Here is a 20373-nt window from a genome sequence, read left to right on the forward strand (position 1 = left end):
GTCTGTCTTATACAGACCTCTTCTTAGCAGCCGAATAGCTGCTAACTACTAGAAACTAGTAGGACTCCAGCTTCAGGGTCTTACCTCCCTTGCGCCCTACAACCAAGGAAAACCCTAGGTCGAACCTTGTGTTGTTCTCCTGCAACCCTAGGGTTTCACAGCAGCAACCCAGATAAAAAAAGATGAAATACAGCAAGAAAGATGAGATGGCGTCGGCAGTAACCAGGAAGGTGCTCAATGCTCTGATACCATGAAAGCTGAACCACTGTAGTCGAAGTAGCAGAGAAGAGGAGAAGAAGAAGAGATGCTGAAATGTCGAACTATACTTGCCAGTCAACCAGTCCTTTATTTATAGATGAATATAGAACAAGGTACAAGAAATTACTGGGATGCCCCTGATTAGTGATGAGACACCCAGATGACTTAAATCATTAAACAGGATTAGGCCCATTAACACAAGCCCAGTTACAAGATAAGTTAAACATAAGAATGGGCTAATAAGAACTCTTATCAGCCGAACATCACTCTAACATTCTAACAATGTTCATTAACTTAAAGGATGTACCACCCACCCTATAGTTTTAAATTTCATGCTAGGGTGTGCCAACCAATTTCAGTCTGTCCAAAAGTCAAGTAAGACTAAAAAAATTGGGAGATGCACCCCTGGTATTGCTTTTAAGCATTCTTGTTTCAAAATTAGTAAATCAGTATTTTTTTGCCAGTTCCTATAATTTCTTTTATTTGGGTCCACAAGAGCTAGGAGAAGACCAAAAAGGACATGGGTTGAAGTATGAAGAAAATGTTTTGAGGACCTAAAATTTAATAATATGCCACCAAACAGAGCAGAATGGGGCAAGGCTTTATTGAGTTGAGTATACAGGTCATACTAGAACTGTTTTGGGCTAATTTGATTTGTGCAGTATTAAGGAGCCATTGCAAGTTCATTTTGTTCCTTATTATTATTATTATTATTGAATCTCCTTTTTGTTTCTTTGATTGGTTTCTACATTGCATAACTTGTAGAGAAGTGATGATTAATGCCTTTAGTTTTTAATCCTTTCTATGCTTCTTGGCCCCTCCAAAGTTGAATAAATATAATTAACAGAAATGTGGAGACATTGTGGGGTAGGGATGTGCAATGGGTCACCTGCTGACTGTATCCTAACACTTTAAACATAAATAACCATATTAACAATTATAATATTTGGTTTTCACGATTACTAAACTTCCATTTTGTCAGATGTTATATTGTATTACTGAAAACCCATTATTTGTTGAATATGAAGGGTTGTCCTGAAGTTTGGTAACTAAATTTTATGTTCATATAATAAATTTTAAACTTTTCCTATCTTCCTCAAATTAAACTGACTTCTATGAAAAACTTTTAAAGTTCCTCTTTTTTGGTCAGCAAAGAAAGGACTTAAAATTTCCCATTTGCACATGGTAAAATGTATATTGAAGTATTGAACCATTATTGCCTACAAGTTCTATGCAGTCCTTAGGAAGACATGGATTTTAATTCACTAATCTAATGAGTTAAGCTTTTGGCCCTGCCAAACTGTCCACCCACAAACAGGCATCCAAAAAAGAAAAAATTATAGCAAAAAAAAAAAAAAGATAAAAAAGAAAAGAAAAGTTCAGTATCTAGGAACAGAGCTCGAGGATAATGAACTTTTCATGAACAAAAGTATGAAAGTACAGTTTAATGATCTTCTATACTGCTCTAGGCTGCAATCTGTCGCTACAAGAAAATGAAATTACAGTATATTGGGGGGGGGGGGGTTAGCCCATCCCCAACCCATAACCCCCTGAACCCAGGTGCAGGCGGGATTCGATCCCAAGTCTCCATTATGACCAGCAGGAGACCTTACCAACCAGCTGGTTGGCACCTTGCATCCAGTTAAGGTTTTCTTGGCAAAGAAAGAAAGAGAAAAGCCTAATAAACTCATGTATGGTCCTGGTAAAAGCAAATTCTATAATAAGAAAATCAAATTGAATAAAACTAAATCCCTCACAACAAAGTTATGCCATAATATGAAAATCATGACTACCCACAAAACAAGACTAGTCTAAATTGACTAAAGCAATTGTAGAAATACAGTAGATCAAACTTGATGGTGATCCCCACAATATTTTTTATTGTTTTTATTTATGTTACTTATTTTCTGTTAAGCAGTGTTTATGTTCTCTGTTATAGGCGGCAGGGCATTTCTGTCATTGTACTCTTTTATTTTTTGCTCATATAAATAGCATTGAGTGGGGCGACAGCACTTTCTTTTCTGCTCCCCTTGTTCTCTCCCTTTCTCTGTGCTCTCTCTTCTCTCTATATTCTGGTTTTTTCTTTTCATTTCTGTGCTGAAATCTAACCTAAACTAGGTTCAGCCATCAATCTTGCTGTCAACTGCAATCATATTTTAACAACATATTTTTGAGGTATTCTTGTGGCCTAAATGATAATAAGGAAAGCATCAAATGTGAAGCTCTAAAAGAGAACATTTTGAACTATCTTAGTCACTATGAATGGTATCAAATTCTGAAAAGAAATCCCTAAGCAACAAGACATGTAATGAATTTGAGAGAAGATATCCTAGCAAGGGAGTTGAAAGCTACTTTCACATGGATACAGAGATTATCAAATGACATGGTGGATGCACTAGATAGATGGGGGCTAGCAGGGACTGAATGTATTATTGTATCTAGGATCCACTCATAGGCAAATGGAAACACGAGACATGTAATCAAAGGAAAGGGCTTATCTTGGAGTAGTGAGATGGGCTAGCCAATTGGATTTATGAGGCACTCGGCACAAATTACCTTGTATATGTTAACTATTCTATTCCACACATCAATAAAAATCGTTATCAAGTAATCAAAAAAAAAAAAAAATCCTTGAACAAGTATGGATACATAAATTCGTATATAATTAGTACTTACAGAAGAGATTGGTTTTCACTAAGGTTATTCAGAGCATTGAACATCTCAACTACGACCAGCACTGTCATTGCTACAGTTGATGGATGTCGATCATCAAATACACTGCATGGATATGTTGTGTTCCTTGTTGAACAAGTGTCAAAGTTCATCTGCGATTATAGAACAAACATCAACTAGCTCGTCTATTTGGGCACAAAGAAAATACCCAAAGGATAATCATGTTAAATGAAACTTTCAAATTGTCAGAACTAAGAACATCTAATCTATACTATATATAAAAGTGGGAATGCAATGTGAAACTTTTTTTGGACTAAAATTACCCTCTACTTCTTTGTTTGAGAAAGGGTATAAAAGTCATTTTATTACAGCTTTAATGTCAACTTTTATGATTACTAAAATGCCCATAATTGTGTATTTAGTTCATCTTTAATGGTAAGGGCTGAAAATGTAACTTCAATTATAACTTCCCACCTCATTTAATCCCCTCTCATTAAGTCTTATACTTAAATTATTAACTCCCATTTTCTCTTATTAAATCCTATATTTAAGTTATTTTTTACTAATAACTGCTACTAATTAGATCTATGTCAATATTTTTAACAACATAAACCCATATATTTTAAAACTGACTAAAAAGACAAAACCATTCTTTGTCCAAGTGGTGGCTAAGAAATTCAACCATCCGAATCAAATTGATCAACCTAAGAAGTCATAGTTAGGTAATAAAATTTTTAAAATAGGAAGAAATATAGAAAATTACAAAAATGTAGAAAAAATTAGACACATTTATGATATTTTTATCAATCAAATTAAAAGAATAAGTGTAATAAACAATAATTATTTTTATTGATAATGAAAATGAAATACATAATTTAGAACTAACCAAAAATGAAATTATTTTACTGTTTGACAAAAATCAATAGTTCAACTTTTGGGTCAAATGTGTTAACATTTAATGTCATAAATAAATAATAAAAATTAATAAAATATAAAAATGAAAAAAATACATAAATTTTGTAAAAAGAAAAAATATTCAGGCACATATATAATATCATATTAACAAAAAGTAAGTGTAACATCAAAATTATTTCTACATAGAAATAAAAAAAAAAGGAAAAAATTGAACACATCTATAATTCTATATTTACACTAATATTAAAAATATAAAAAAGATTGTGGAACTTTCTTTTGAATAAAATACTCATTTTTGGATTTGGTCCCTATTTAATTGTGATGTTTAAATTGTAAATTGAACTACTACTGCTCACATCATTCCCCTCTATTTAAATCTTACATTTTTTTTTGATAAATGAACAAAAAAAGATACACCAAAAAGATAAATCATTACAAAAAGAAGAATCTAGCGAGGCAGGTAGACCTATCAATGATATTTGAAACTTCACAACTAAATCCAATTATCACATATTTGGATGAGGTGTTTATGTAATTAGATTTCGATTTTGCAATTTGCATCCGATTAATAATAAAAAACAAAATAAAAAAATACATATTTATAAAAAATTGTGGAGGATACATTATTACTATCATTATCATCATCTGGAATTGCCACGTGCAAGCACATGCACACTTACTAGTTTATATAAAGAATTGAACTCATAGATTCTTGAAGCTCTGCAATAATTGGATAAGGGGCTCTAATATTCTCATAATGAAGCTGGTATATTGTGACTTGATCAGTTTTGAGTCAAAGGAAAAGTTTGACATTCAAGGAGACCAAAGGAGTTGTAAAGGCCTGTAGTCCCTTAGACATATTTTTTGTTTTGACTTCTGGATTTAAAAAAGTTAAGAGTACTTCCAGGCATATAATAGTAAAAGGAATCATTCTCCAGTGTTTTAAAAGTGGGAGGCATAAGAAAAGCGTAGGGGATAAGGAGAGGTGTGCACCCAAACGAAGCAAGGAGCAAATTCTTGAAAATTCAATAAAAGATAAAAACAAAATTCTTGGGCCAAGAATAAACAGATCATGCCATGGATCTATAAGCATGAATTTAGGGAATTAGAAAACATCACACATGCTGAATACATTCAATTGGGTAAGAAGGATTGCAAATGGGATGGATGATACTCTAGCAAAACAAGGGGTATATAGGCAACAATTGTTTTGGGCGCAATTGTAATTTTTGGGGATTAGATCTGACCCATTGTACTATCAAGATTTAGTATATCTTAATAAAATTTTCAGTTCTTATTGCAGATCATATAATATATATATATAAACAAAATACATAAAAATTTTGGAAAGCCTTAATTTTAAAGAAACTAAATTATTAAAATTCTTATTGGCTTAAATAAGAATATATAAGCAAAACATGTAAGACAAATTCAAAGTGAAAAGAAGCTCAGGGCAAAAAGGGGGGAGGGTTCTTATCTTTATGGAGTTAAAAATTTTGTCTTGGAATGTGAGGGGTTTAGGGTCGGGGAGAAGAAGGTTGGTGGTGTGCGACTTGTTGAAGAGATGGGGGTCAGAGTTGGTTTTCTTGCAAGAATCCAAATTGGAAGTGGTGAAATCTGAAACAATCAGGAGTATCTGGGATAGATCGAAATGCAAGTTGATTGACTCCCATGTTGGTGAATTCTCTATTTCAGTTGAATTAGAGTGGGATGGGGGGAGTGAGGGGTTTATTTACTAATGTTTATGGTCCAACATTAAATGAAGAAAGGGAAAGGCTTTGGAAGGATTTATCAGAAGCAAAAGGGTCTTCCACAATTCCTTGGGTCGTAGGGGGAGACTTCAATGTCACTAGATTTATGGAAGACAGAAATGGAGGTAGAAATGGAGCTAGAGACAGGAGGCGATTTGCAAACTTTGTGAATCAATTTGAACTAATAGACCTTCCTCTATCAGGGGCTCAATTTACGTGGACAAACAACCAAGATAATCTTATCCTAGTCAAACTTGATAGATTTTTGGTGTCCCCGGGGTGGGAAGACCTATTTCAAAACCTGAAACAACTGGCTTTGCCAAGGTCAATTTCAGACCACTCCCCTCTTCAACTACTTTGTGGTGGGCAAGCCTGAAGAAAGTTAAGCTTTAAATTTGAGCATGCCTAGTTTGAATAAGAAGACTTTGTACCTTTTTAAAACAAAAAAACACTTGGACTGAATCTCAGGTGGTTGGAACAAGCTCTTATATATTAGCAAAGAAATTGGGTGCAATCAAGGAATCTTTGAAATCTTGGAAGGCAGAAAATTGGAACAAGTCAGAGAAAGAAAAGAAGAGGTGTCTTGAGGAAATCAAAGAGATAGATAGAACAGAGGAAAGACGTCCCATTTCAGAGGAAGAAAAGAAAAGAAGGCTGTCAGTGAAACTACTCCTAGATAATTTAGCCTACAAGGATGATCTGAAATGGAGGCAAAGGGCAAAGGTGAAATGGCTCAAGGTTGGGGACATAAATTCTAGAGTAAATATAGTATAGAAAAGTTTGAGCTTGATGGAGAGGTTTGGAATCTTGGCGAGACAAGAAAAGAATGGTTATAAACTTCTTCTCGAATCTCTTTAAGGAAGAATGAAAAAAAAGTTAATTTCAAAAGAATTTCTGAGCAACAAAGATGCTTGGAAGCCCCTTTTTCTGAAGAGGAAGTTTGGCAAGTGAAAAAGAATCTTGATTCAGAAAAATCCCCGGGTCCGGATGGGCTTACCAATTTATTTTACAAAAGCTGTTGGAAAGTGGTTAAACCAGTTGTGATGCAGGTTTTCCAAGAGTTCCATAGGAACACCTCATTGGAAAGAAGCTTAAATGCCACGTTCATCTCTTTGCTCCTCAAAGTTGAAGGAACTACAAACTTGAAGGATTTCAGACCTATTAGCCTCCTGAACAGCTTCTATAAAATTCTGGCCAAGGTTTTAGCAAAGAGGTTGAAAAAGGTATTGCCTAATGTGATATCTCAAAATCAGTTTGCGTTTGTCCCCGGTTGCCAAATGTTGGACAGTGTCTTGGTAGCAAATGAATTAATTGATTCAAGGTTAAGGGAGGACAATCCGGGCCTGATCTGTAAACTTGATCTTGAGAAGGCTTATGACAATGTCAATTGGAGATGTTTGGACTTCATGTTGGATAAAATGAATTTTGGGCAAAAATGGAGGAATTGGATAAAAGCATGTGTCACCTCTCTCAAATTTTCAGTCATCCTAAATGGCTAATCAGTGGGCTTTTTCAAAAATTCTAAGGGGCTTAGACAGGGAAACCCTTTCTCACCTCAATTGTTCATTTCTGTGATGGAAATACTTACTATTTTCATTCAAAAAACAGGGGAGGAGGGTGGTGGAAGGGTTTTGAGGTGGTTCCCGGAGGGGAGAATGTTCAGGTACTGCAATTTGTAGATGACACTTTATGCTTTATGGAAGCTAATGGAGATCACCTAGATCTATTAGTGGGAGTTCTCAGCTGGTTTGAATTAGTGACAGGGCCGAAAGTTAATTGGAGCAAGAGCTGTTTGATCCCTGTGGGAAAAGTGGAAAATGTAGAGGATTTGGCAGAGAGATTAGCTTGTCAGGATGGGTTCCTTCCAACAAAGTATTTGGGACTCCCTCCAGGAGCAAAATGCACTTCAGTATCTGGGAACCAGTTTCAGAACAGTTGGAAAAGAAATTGGCAGTTTGGAAGGCTAAATACTAGTCCTTGGGGGGCAGAATCACCCTTTTAAAAAGCTCCTTATCCAATCTGCCTGCATTCTATCTCTCCTAATTTCCAATTCCAAGTAAAGGGGCCCAAAGAATTGAGAGGCTGCAAAGGGACTTTTTATGGAAAGGTTGGGAGGAGGACAGGAAGAAAATCCACTTGGTGAATTGGGATAAGGTATGCTGTCTGAAAGTTAAAGGAGGATTGGGTATTAGGCGAATGAGGATTTTAATGAGGCTCTTCTTGGGAAGTGGATCTGGAGGTTCAGGTTGGAAAGAAACAACTGGTGGAGGAAGTTAATGGCAATTAAATGCAACACAGATAGAGGAGACTGGATTACCACTTCTTCTCTCCCCTCCTTAGGCTGCTCTGTATGGAGGAAAATAATGGACATTCTCCCCATTTTCAGCTGAGGCTTAAGCCCCAACCTTGAGAAGGGTGACAGGCTGTCCTTTTGGAAAGATCCTTGGTGTGGAAATACTCCTCTATCAGAGTTATTCCCACAATTATTTCAGTTAGCTGAGCACCAAGATGCAGTGATTGCTGAATGTTTTAAGAAAGGCGCAAAATTACAAAAAAAAAGTCAGAAAATTCCAAAAAAATGCCAAAAAATTAAAAAAAATGCAAAAAATTAAAAAATATTAAACATAATGTTAATAAAAATATAAACTTAAATTTTAAAATAAATTATTTAAAAAACCTATTATCTAAAATTAAAATACATAAACATAACATGTAAAGTGTATTCAAATGAAAATTTAAAAATAAAAGCAAACATATAAAGCATTTTCAAGCATGTAAAACCCACAATCTCTTTTTTTTCCTTAATTGCATTGCTTCAAGTAGTTAATGTAATGTAAAACATATTGCATTCTTGATTCTATGAGTCGCTAGCACGCCCCTCAAGGAAAGCCCGAACAAGGCACGCCCCTCGCCTGTGCACCTAGGCATGCCTTTTAAATCACTGGAGTACAGATGGTCTCTTCTCAGTCCAGTCACTTGCCACTCACCTGACGGTAAGTATTTCAAAGACATGCTCCAAGAATCTGGAATCCAACATCTCCCTCAAAAATCAATGCTCTGGTGTGGACTGCAGCTCTAGACAGGTGTTTAACTAAAGCCCACCTATATAAGAGAGGGGTTCAGCTTCAGGATCAGAGCTGTGTGTTGTGTGGTCAAGAAGTGGAAGATAACAACCATCTGTTTCTGCACTGCTCTATCCCTGCTAGAATTTGGAATCATTTTCTCTGTTAGGTGAGTCTTGCTTGGACTATGCCAACTTCAGTGAAGGAGATGCTGTGGAACTGGGGGTTACAGGGATTCTCAAGGCTCGCTTCAGCTGTGTGGATGTCCATTCCGGCTGCAGTCATCAGCACCATTTGGGCAGAAAGGAACAAAATATTATTCCAGAATATATACAAGGATCCGGAGGACCTGATATCTATTTCTTTTGGAAAGCTGATTTCTTGGGTCTTGGCTTCAAAGGGGGATTCAGGCCTCTAAGTTGGGGGCTAGGCTGAATTCTAAGCCTATGGCATCTGTAATCTTGTTCTGTTTGGGCTGTTTCCCCTACAAGGGTGTTTTACTTTCGGGGGGGGGGGGGGGGGGGGGGGGGGCTTTGTACTAGGATTTCATATCAATAAAATTTACCTTACCTTTTTCTCCAAAAAATAACAAAAAACCCAGTTATTAGTCTAATTGGGTGAATTATGTTATGTTTGAAATTATATGAAAAAAAAATTTCCACCAACAGTTCATATGATCACAACGCTTTCTTGCAACCCTACAATAAAACACAAAGATGCTGGCAATCAAATGAAAAATCAAATCACCCAATGAGTGCCTGCCTTTTTCCTACCTGGAATCATACGAAAATTAACATATGAAAAAATAAAGACCTTTAAGGTCTACTACCGTACTATGACAATCAAGGAATGACAACATAGCCTAACATGTGTTGTGATGTGTTCACATGGTGACAATACATTTTTGTGACCTTTCAATAAAACACTAAAATGCTATCAATCAAAAGAAAAACGAAATCACCCATTGAGTGCACGCCTAGGTGTTTGATTTCAATTACACCACATGATCACAACACTTTTTTGCAACTCTCCAATAAAACATAGACATTCTATTGTTCAAATGAAAGATGAAATTACCTAGTGAGTGCAGACTGTTTGTTGCTACCCCAAGTGATACATAAACTACCCTCTATCATATGATAAAATGGAGACCACCTCTAGGATCCACTACCTTGGTAGGAATATCAAGAAATATGAAGGTAATCTAACATGTGGAGCAATGATTTCACATAATCATAACAATTTCATGTGGCCTCTGAGAAAAACCCAGACATGCTATAAGTCAAAGTCAAAAGATAAACCAAATCACCCATTGGGTGCATGCCTAGGTGATTTGGTTTTCAAGAGTTCACATAGTCATAACAATTTCTTGTGACCATCCAATAGAACACAAACATGCTGCTATCAATCAAATGAAAAACCAAATAACCCAACAACGCATGTCTGCTATTGTTACACCAAATGATACGGGAACAACCCACTATCATTATAAAATAGAGACTAGCTCTAGGATTTAATTGAATCGCCTTCTATAATCAGCTTTCTTATATTCATGTCCTTTGCCTTTTGCAGTCCCTCCATGACAGTCAACACCTCAGCCCTTAACGAATCACCTACTCCAATTGGGCCTGAAAATAGGCCAACAATTCTGCCTTCATTGTCTCTAAACACCCCTCCAATACCAGAGGGGCCTGGACTACCTCTAGGATTTAATTGAATCGCCTTCTATAATCAGCTTTCTTATATTCATGTCCTTTGCCTTTTGCAGTCCCTCCATGACAGCCAACACCTCAGCCCTTAACGAATCACCTACTCCAATTGGGCCTGAAAATAGGCCAACAATTCTGCCTTCATTGTCTCTAAACACCCCTCCAATACCAGAGGGGCCTGGATTACCTGTACTGCTTCCATCAAAGTTTAACTTTATGTAATCATTCAACGGCAGACACCAAATAGGGCTTGTAGTGGATTTATGGTACTCAGAATTGACCACTTCCTTCAGCTTTTCAGGATATCACTAGTTGAACAGGCAGCAAACATCTCCATAGATTTTATCCATCTCTAAACACCCCTCCAATACCAGAGGGGCCTGGACTACCTCTAGGATTTAATTGAATCGCCTTCTATAATCAGCTTTCTTATATTCATGTCCTTTGCCTTTTGCAGTCCCTCCATGACAGCCAACACCTCAGCCCTTAACGAATCACCTACTCCAATTGGGCCTGAAAATAGGCCAACAATTCTGCCTTCATTGTCTCTAAACACCCCTCCAATACCAGAGGGGCCTGGATTACCTGTACTGCTTCCATCAAAGTTTAACTTTATGTAATCATTCAACGGCAGACACCAAATAGGGCTTGTAGTGGATTTATGGTACTCAGAATTGACCACTTCCTTCAGCTTTTCAGGATATCACTAGTTGAACAGGCAGCAAACATCTCCATAGATTTTATCCATTGTACCACTCTCACCGTTATTGTTTCTTTGACAGTCTCTCTAGTTCTTTCCTTACCTGAAAACAGCCTTGCATTCCTTTCTTCCCACATGGTCCAGCAAACTTCTGCCCTCACACATCTCCATAACACTCTTCCTATTTTCGTTAGCCACCTAAAGAAATTAGAAGCAAACATCATTGGAGGAAGCCACCTACACCCAAACAATGATAACAACCATCCCCAAGGATTTGAAAAACTGAAAGGAATATGGGAAGGTGGAGGAGAGAAAAAGAGTCCAAGTAGTCATCTAGTGAATAGGGCTCAGATTTGTAAGTCTAAAGAGGCTGGAGGGTTGGAGATTGGACACTTGAAGGAGAAGAACACTGATCTTCTTGGAAAGTGGCTGTGGAGATTCCCTACAGAAACAACTTCTCTTTGGGCAGCTGTTATCACCAGCAAGTATGGGTTGATCACAAATGGTTGGGACTGCAACATTCATTCAAACTGAGTAGCTCCCTCAAGCCCCATGGAAAGGTATCATCTCTACCTACAAATATTTTTGTCCTTTTTTAAGGTTTAAAGTGGGTAATGGTACTAGAATAAATTTCTGGACTGACCTGTGGTGGGGAAATGCCACTTTAGCAGATTCTTACCCTAGACTTTTTAATCTCTCTTAATAAAGAAGCTACCATATCCCAGTGCCTCCCTCTTCCCCCTCTGAGAGCAACATAAACTTGAATCTTAGAAGGCCCTTAAGGGATTCGGAGATCTGTGATTTAACTGAACTTCTCCACACTCTCAGAGAAGTCTACATTTCCCAATACTCCCTAGACTTCCGTGTTGGAAACCTCACCCTGTTGGCGAGTTCTCTTCCAAATCTTTCTTCAAGGTTTTGGTTGCAGGAGAGCAGGACTGCCGTTTCCCTTTCAAGAAGGTTTGGTGCAATTTTATCCCCTCTAGAGTATGTTTCTTTGTCTGAGAGGCCTATCTTCAATGGATAAACACTTGCGAGCTGGCTGCTGCAAAAGAAAAATCTTGGCAGACTTTTTATCTCTCCTCGTGCCTGCATTCACTGTCAGGAAACAAGGTTTATTTGGAATCATTTCTTACAACTAGTTGGGTACAGCTGGGTGGCTCCAAATCACCTACAAGACCTGATTCATCAATGGCAAGGAAAAGGTCTGACTAAGAGAGGAAAGGTGTACTGGCAGATAGTTTTGCATGCTGTACTTTGGGGAGTGTGGGAAGAAAGAAATAACCGGCTGTTTGAGAACAAAGCTAAGTCAGAGTGATCTGTTATCTCACATTAACCACCGTTAGGAAAGGTGTACTGGCAGACAGTTTTGCATGCTGTACTTTGGGAGTGTGGGAAGAAAGAAATAACCGGCTGTTTGAGAACAAAGCTAAGTCAAAGAGTGATCTGTTATCTCACATTAACCACCTTTGTAATCTGTGGGCCTCCAGCACAGATAAGTTCAAAGGACTCTCTGTAAATGACCTCAACAAGGATGCTGGTAATTTCCTGTTCTCCCCTCCCTCCCCACCCACCTACAGGAGTCCAATTCTCATAAGGCAAGGCCTTTGGACTCTAAGTTTTGATGGAAGTGCTTTAGGCAACCCTGGTGCTGCTGGCATAGGAGGAGTTCTAAGGGATGAAAATGGGAATATCTGCTGGGTGTATAGTGGGCCAATAGGTATAGCAGATTCTACCAAGGCAGAAGTGTTGGCTGCACTTACAGGGATCAGAATAATTAACAGATTAGGTATTCGGAACCTCTCCATTGAAGGCGATTCAGCAAACACTATAAAATGGTTAGGAAAACAAGAGACCGGGCTGTGGTTCACTTTCTGAAGGAGGCAAGGGATTTACTGTCTGCTTCTAATGCAAACCTGATTTGGATTCCAAGGGAATTTAATGCAATTGCAGATGGACTAGCAAAATTAGGTGCTCTGTTAGAAGATTTGTACTCTGATAAGTTTCCTCCTGTACAATTCCTAAGGATCTGATCCCTGCTTTTGTTTTTCTTTTCTTCATATTTGTACACCTTGTGTACCCTTCTCCTTTCTTAATGAATTCAGTTACCTTTCTCTCTCAAAAAAAAGTACACTATTTAGTTCAGAATCCCCAATGCCCCTTCTAAAGCCCATCGTTGTCAGACCCAAATGTTAAATTTGAAGGAACCAGGAAAGTGGATACAGGCTCATTTCTAAGGTAAGAAAGTGCAAATACTTGGGGAAATTGGTCCTTAAGAGGGGACATCCCCACCCACTCATGTTTCTAAAATTCAATTCGACCCCTAGCATAAAGGTTGTATCTGAAAGGAAGGAAAAGAGGTAAAATGGCATTAATGATCTTCCAAGGAGAAGCTCGAGGTGCCCTACCCAGAATTCCAGCATCGCATCCATTATCCAAAAGCCCATGAATGCTCACCACCACCTTTGCTCACAACTTATCCCTTTCTTGAGGCAACCTCCACAGCCACTTCCCCAACAAAGCTAAATTCTCCTTTTGAATATTCCCTACTCCAAGCCAACCAAAACTTTTGCTCCTACTGACAATACCCAATTAACCCTATGGTCCTTATTCCCTTCCCCGGACTCCCATATAAAAAGTTCATCTTCTCAAATCTCCTACCCACGCCTTCCAACATCTTAAATGCTCAACATCAACACCAAGTAGGCATGGTAGTTTCACCACCTACTTTTTCTATTTGGTTGGGGAATTTATAAAAATAAACGCCTACTTTAAACACCTCAGTTTAGGTGGAAACTAGCATTGCAAGAAACACTATTTTGATGTTTCTTGCAATGGTACCACCATTTTTTACCTTTTTGTCTATGTGGCACCAATGGCACCAACTGGCTTGAATAAATAATAAAAAATGTGCACATAAACTGATATTTACTTTAATGATTTCAAGGCATAAACGTCTCATGAAAAAACACCGACGGTACATAACACCCTCATAATCTGTTACCTCACCTTCCAAATTGGTTCATGCTATGCAACTCTTATCAAAATCCACCTTCAAATTTGACATCTTCTCAACAAGTTGAACAATTCATTTCAGATTTCTAAGCTATCTCAAGTTGCTCCCTAGCCCCTCCACAGAACATAAATTTTATCATCTACAAATTGCAAATAGGTAATTGGGACTCCATCTCTACCCACTCTCCACCCCTTACAAAATGTTTCTTTTCGTTTTTCTAATTTAATAGCTATGACTTATACTCCTACCAACCTCAACTAGATACAGTGTAATTCCTCATTAACAAAATCCTAAGGACAACAAGCCACTTATCGCCAAAAGAGATAAATATAGGAAATAAGAAGTGTTTCATGAGAGTTCAATTATGGGAATGAGTTGTTAGAAATAAGTATGCAATCTTACCAATTCACTATATGGTAGTTTGGGCCCATTGTCAAAGTAAACAAACCACCATACAAATCCAGCAATAGTGGCAAGACCGACATAAGCTGAAAAAAACATAAAAATATAATCATTACCTTGATAGTTAGGCAATAAAGCATAAATAGAAATCATGGCATGTGCCATAAGGGCTATGCATTGAGACATTTAAGAGAACAAAAAAAAGGCATAACTAGTAGTTTTAAATAATTTCTGCAAAATTTCTTCCCAATCTTGTTATAAATAGCATATATTTGAATTAGAAACGAAATCACTGTAAGGGTCATCCATCAAGTCTAGACAAGATAGGAGTTAAAGGACTTCATCATGGATGACATCATTTATTGGTGGCACGTAGTTGCCTACTCTTTTACACGAAAAGATATAACCCCTCAGCATTGGCTTCTCCCTAACAACAGCTGTTGTTGGGGGAACCCAGGTAGATCAGATACTGGACTACCATTTCTCTATGGTAAGGTGATAACAAATGGAAGCAGTGACTATGTCTTAGTCATGGCTAATTAGAATATCTATAGATGTTTTCACCAAGACAATCAGCTCTAGTCAACTGGATTTCATTTCTTACAAACTTGGTAACAATTATACTTAAGCTCCAGCTTGTGAAGGATAGAGGTTGTCTGTATCAAAAAAAAAAAATGTATTACTTTATGCAGTATGCATGGTGTATGATATATGATGCACCCATACCATACACTATCATATGCCATTCAACGGTCAAATATCCTTTTTGTTTTTGTTAGTAAATTAAGAGGGCAGTGAGTGAGAATAGCTCCAGCTCATGGTTACTCATTTTTTCATTACTAGTTTTCTGGTTCTCTTTTATCTACTTTCAGGTTTTTAATTTTTATTCTCTTCTTCTAAGCAATTTATTAACCCATGACATTTCCCATTCCTTATTTGCGTTTCTTTCTTTCTTCCTGCCCCCTCCCCCCTACACCATACTTTTTGACTAGTATATGGATACCATATCTCTTTCAAAAAAAAAAAAAGAGATCTTATAGAAATATTGATGCAACAAATATATAATAATTTTATAGCTTACCTCCAATAACCAAATAACGGAAAAACAGCCACCCTGTCACAACAGCCTCACTGACCTACATTTTTTCAAGGGAAAAAAAAGGAAGGTTAACATGAAGATAAACCATTTCCTAAATTTAAACATAACTCAATGCAATTTATCAAAAAAAAAAAAAACAAAAAAAAACCACAACTCAATGCATCAAATAAATTTTAAGCTTCACAACCAACCCTACACTGTGGGACAGTGTTTACAACCTGCCGTTGACCTGGATGGTTGAACCTTCACCCAGCTCCTTTTCCAAGTCCAGGTTACCTAAAACCCGTAAGTTTGTCAAAAAACCATTGACTTGGTCAAAGGACGGCTGACCCATTTGGTTGAACAGTTGACCCATTTGACCCGATCACCAAGTCACAGGTTGTACACTAAAATGTATTGAAAATTTCCAGAGGCCATAACTTTGTGCTCGACTGTCCAATTGGGGCGATTTTTTTTTTTGGTAACTTTTCAAGATCTGCATATCATGGTCTTACCCAAAAACAGTCAAACCATTGACCCACATTAAGTATTGTTAAAACAATACTTTGGGGTCATTTCTTGTCCTTCATTAAGTATTGTTAAAAGTAAACACATTTGTCTAACCAAAAAAAGAGTAACTTTTAAACTTAGTCCATTAACAACTAAATCAATTATTTGGATTTCATTAAGGGTGTGAATGCTGCAGGGTTTTCTTGCTGAAAGAGTAGTCCTTGGTTGAAAATGAGGAAACTTCAGGGATATATTTCAAGGATTGATATTTAGAGAAACCTAGGGAATGAGCAAATCTAGTGGAAAGGTTAGCTCAAAAAGGGAAATTTCCAATTGAACTATCAGGATTGTTAAATGAACCATAGTTACACACTTAGAACTCACAGAAAAAAAAAAGAAAGGAAAAACTTGAGACTTAAATATCCATGGATAACAATAAATATGGACTTGGGTGGAAGTAAGAGGAAATGATTTAAGTTCCCATAATTTGACAATAGATCATAGTTTTCAAGGCGCCAAGGCGAGGCTAGGCGACAGGGGGGGGGGCGCCTAGGCGATGGATTTTTTTTTAAGTAAAAACATGTATCCTAGGGTCGTTCCCTAGGTTCCATAATTATAATACCATAATAAATACCCATAATTTTCATAAGAAAATTATAAACTTCATGTTAAAGTATAGAAAATCAACATATTCCAACATATTCATGAGAAGAAAAAGAAGAAAGAAAAGAAAACTCAAAAAATATAGGGGCTGAACCCCTATTCCTGTTATAGGAAAAGAAGAAAAGAAAAGGTGGAAGAAGAAGAAGAAGAAATTAGTATGTAAACACACAAAATTAGTAAAGAAAAAGAAGAAAATGTGTTGATTGGACAACATTTTATGTTCTTCTTTACTTATTGGTTCAGGTTTTGAAGTCTTTGAGGGTTCAATACAGCATTTAGCAATGTTTGTGTTGATTAAACCCTAACAAATAAGAAAATAATAACAAGAAATTAGTATATAAATACATAAAATGAATATTTTAGTTTAAAAATGTCTATTTTATAATTATAACCTCAAAAAACAAAGAATATAAAAGTTTTTTATACCACGCTATAGAGAACTGCTTGGCGATTAGGCGAGGCGCGCCTCCAAGGGTGCCTTGTCGCCTAGGCGCCTGCCTAGGTGTCGCCTTGACAACTATGCAATAGATATGGCACTGAACAGAACGGAATGGCCAGATAGGATTTATGTAGCTGAACCCATATAGTTGGGACGAGGTTTAGATCCAAATTAAGTTTTAAACAACTGCTCGCTAAGATTTATGATTGGTACACTTCAGCAACTGCTCCATCATGGTCCCTCTCCCTCAAAACCACATAAACCAAATCTTGTTTTACAAATTTAGTAATTATTTTGTATATTGACAACCAAAATATAAAATTATTAACACAATTTCATCAACTTAATCATGTATAAATGGATAGGAAGGGCCATGACACATGTAGTTATGTGAATTAGTGTTTAGGAAATCGGACTAGACTGGTCAGTCGGACTAGTTGAACTGTGACCCAGGACCCTAGCCGGTTCAGTCACACCCCAATAACTGTATTTTCTAAAAACCCAGTGAAAACTGGCTGACCGGCCGGTTTAACCAAAAAAAACGGTGAGCTGGTCCTAATTTCATGAAACCACCTGGGTCCTTAAATAATTGACATTTTAAAATGTGTTTAACAAGACTTGAACCCATGACCTCTTATTTTCATATATTGCTTAATTACCACCAGTCCACCTCTTTACTTATGTTAATTAATGACTCATTATTGTACATATTACTTTATTACGCACTTGTTTTAAGGAAAATGCAAAATAAGAGACTTGAACCCTAGTCATTTGCTTTAAAAATTAAAGAACTTGCCATCCATCCACCATATTTTAATATATTAAATGTTGTAAAGACTTGAACCCTAGTCATCACGGTTCGACCTCTGATTTGACCCCAGTTGAACCTCTGACCCGTGAACCTCTCCCTTCTCCAATCCTATGCCCGGTCTGGTTTTCTGAACATTGATGTGAATTTAGAACAACGAACGAGGAATCTTTGTGAACAAGGGACATGACTCAGAAGATAGTTGCAGGAAATCCTGCAATCTTTTCATGATTCTAATATATCCACCCTCCCCCAACAACTGATTGGATCAGAATTGTATAGTAGCAGCTCTTCTTGAAAGCCTGGACCAGCTGAGACTGGTGAGGCCTTTCCAAGATAGATGGAAGCATATAACAAACTTTCCACCTAGTGGGGACAGATTACATGGAGGCATAGGACTTTCCTTATGGGTGCACACTTAACTAAACAACTTCAGCTTTCATCCTTGTTAATTGAGAGTGATTCCAGAAAAGCAATGATATCAGCCAAAGCGTGGTAAGAGGCTTTGGAGATTGGGTCATCCTACAAGGGAATAAGAAAAATCCAGGCTCTTTTTGAATGCCCAAGTTAGACGGACCTTAAATTTTGAATTGGATACTGATATGCTTTTCAGGTCAGAAATAGGAATTCTTTTCTTTTCTTTTTCCATTTTTTAATTACAACACTTTATCTGTGTTAGAGTGAGCCGAATAGGGGTAGTTTAGTAATCTCATGTCAGTTAAGTACTTTGCTTATGTGGCTGTTTTATTAGAGTACTCTGCCCTACACTTAAGTGAGGGCAGTTTAGTCTTTGTAAGTGTAATTAGAACCTAATAAACATTAGAGGGTCGACTGAATGGGTGACTAATCAGTTTCGACTAAACCCTCCTGTTCTCTCTTTCTCTTGTCTTCTTCCTCATCTTCTTCTTCCTTCTTCACTGGTTCGGGTTACTGTAGCTGCTCCAAAACATGGTATCAGAGCGAGGTTTCTGACCTGCTTCTGCTTGTAAAGCATCTCAGATGTGTTCGTGACACCTTCTTCTTCGTTTCTGGTTAGTTAATGGAGAGAGCTGGTTCGCCCTAGGTCTGAGACATCACAGCTCGTTGCTCTCTGCTGCGCACAGTTTTCTTCATCAAGGAAGGTGATTTCAGCAGTGAATGGTTGGCTGATACTCTCAAAGGAAGGTTGGTTATTTAGTCCTTTTGTGTTGCTGGTATTTCTGGGTAAGAACCCTTCAAGAATCAGTTAGTACTGATTAGAACCAAGAGAACTAGGTTCATTGTTGCCCTAGGAAGGGCTGTGTGTGCAGTAGCCGAATGGTGTAGGGCTGCTGTGAGATGTTGAGTGGTGTTAGGGCTGCTGTAGGTGGCCGAGTGGTGTAAGGTGGAATGCAGTGACCTTGCCAAGCTCCTTGTGGTTGTGTAATGCCCTCTTAAGTGTGTTAAACAAGTCTGAACTAGGTGTAGCAGTTTGACTGTGTTGTGGTGCTTGTGATGCACAATTTTTTTGAGTGGTTGTAAGAGGGCCTACTGTTGTGTTGTGGTGCTTGTGATGCTTATGTGGGTCGTAGGTGTGTGAAGTCAGCAGTAGTGTGAAGAAGAACAAGTGTGTGCTCCCACTGTTGTGTTTAGGGGCTGCAATAGGTGCTGAAGTATCAAACTGTGAACAACATCAATCAGCTTGTAGCTGAGAAGTAAGGTTAGAGGCAACTGTGAAAGAGTACAATGGCAGCAATAGGAGATGGCTACAATGATAAGAAACCTAGTGTGGTAATTTCCTCCGACTACCTAGGGGTACAAATGACCTCAATTAAGCTGAATGGGGAGAACTATGTTCCATGGGCTAAATCAGTGGAAGTGTTTCTCAAGGCAAAGAAGAAAGTAAACCATGTAAGAGATGAGAAGCCACCGGAGGACTCTCCAAGGTTTGATGATTGGGAACAAGAAGATGCTCAAATCATGACTTGGCTGTGGAATAGTATGGAACCCAAAATTAGTGCCAACTTCATGTTCCTTGATACGGCTAAGGATATATGGGAGCATGCTAAGAAGCTATATTCTGGACAAGATAACACAACAAGAGTGTATCAGCTTTATCAGGAGTATTTTGATTTACAACAAGGAACCAAAACACTAGAAGAGTACTATGCCTGCATGAAGAATATAAGGAATGAACTCAATGTCTATCACCCCCTTACTCCAGATATTAAAGTTTAGCAACAGCAAAGGGAGCAACTAGATGTTACAAGATTTTTAGTGGGGCTGAAGTCGGAATATGAACCAGTTAGAGCCCAAATATTGGGGGGCTCTACTCTTCCTACACTTGAGGAAGTATTCTCAAGGCTTCGTAGAATTTCTTTGGGACAGACAGAGAACTTCACACAGTCTGATAGATCAGCACCTGTGACAG

General features: G+C 37.6%; 1 protein-coding gene across 3 annotated transcripts in view; it reads right to left on the reverse strand.

Annotated features, from left to right (window-relative positions):
• The window catches only part of ECA3 (endoplasmic reticulum-type calcium-transporting ATPase 3), a 116495-nt gene that overhangs the window by 19204 nt on the left and 76918 nt on the right, over positions 1-20373 (reverse strand). For all 3 annotated transcript variants that reach the window (XM_010274839.3, XM_088887456.1, XM_010274846.3), the window contains 3 exons: positions 15568-15622; positions 14487-14572; positions 2935-3083 (listed from right to left, as the gene is read on the reverse strand). In XM_010274839.3, the coding sequence (XP_010273141.1) occupies positions 2935-3083; positions 14487-14572; positions 15568-15622 (290 nt within the window). The remainder of the gene's footprint in view (positions 1-2934; positions 3084-14486; positions 14573-15567; positions 15623-20373) is intronic.

The sequence above is a fragment of the Nelumbo nucifera genome, chromosome 5 (genome assembly GCF_055504915.1).
Source record: "Nelumbo nucifera cultivar China Antique chromosome 5, China Antique-T2T, whole genome shotgun sequence".
NCBI classification, from domain to species: domain Eukaryota; kingdom Viridiplantae; phylum Streptophyta; class Magnoliopsida; order Proteales; family Nelumbonaceae; genus Nelumbo; species Nelumbo nucifera.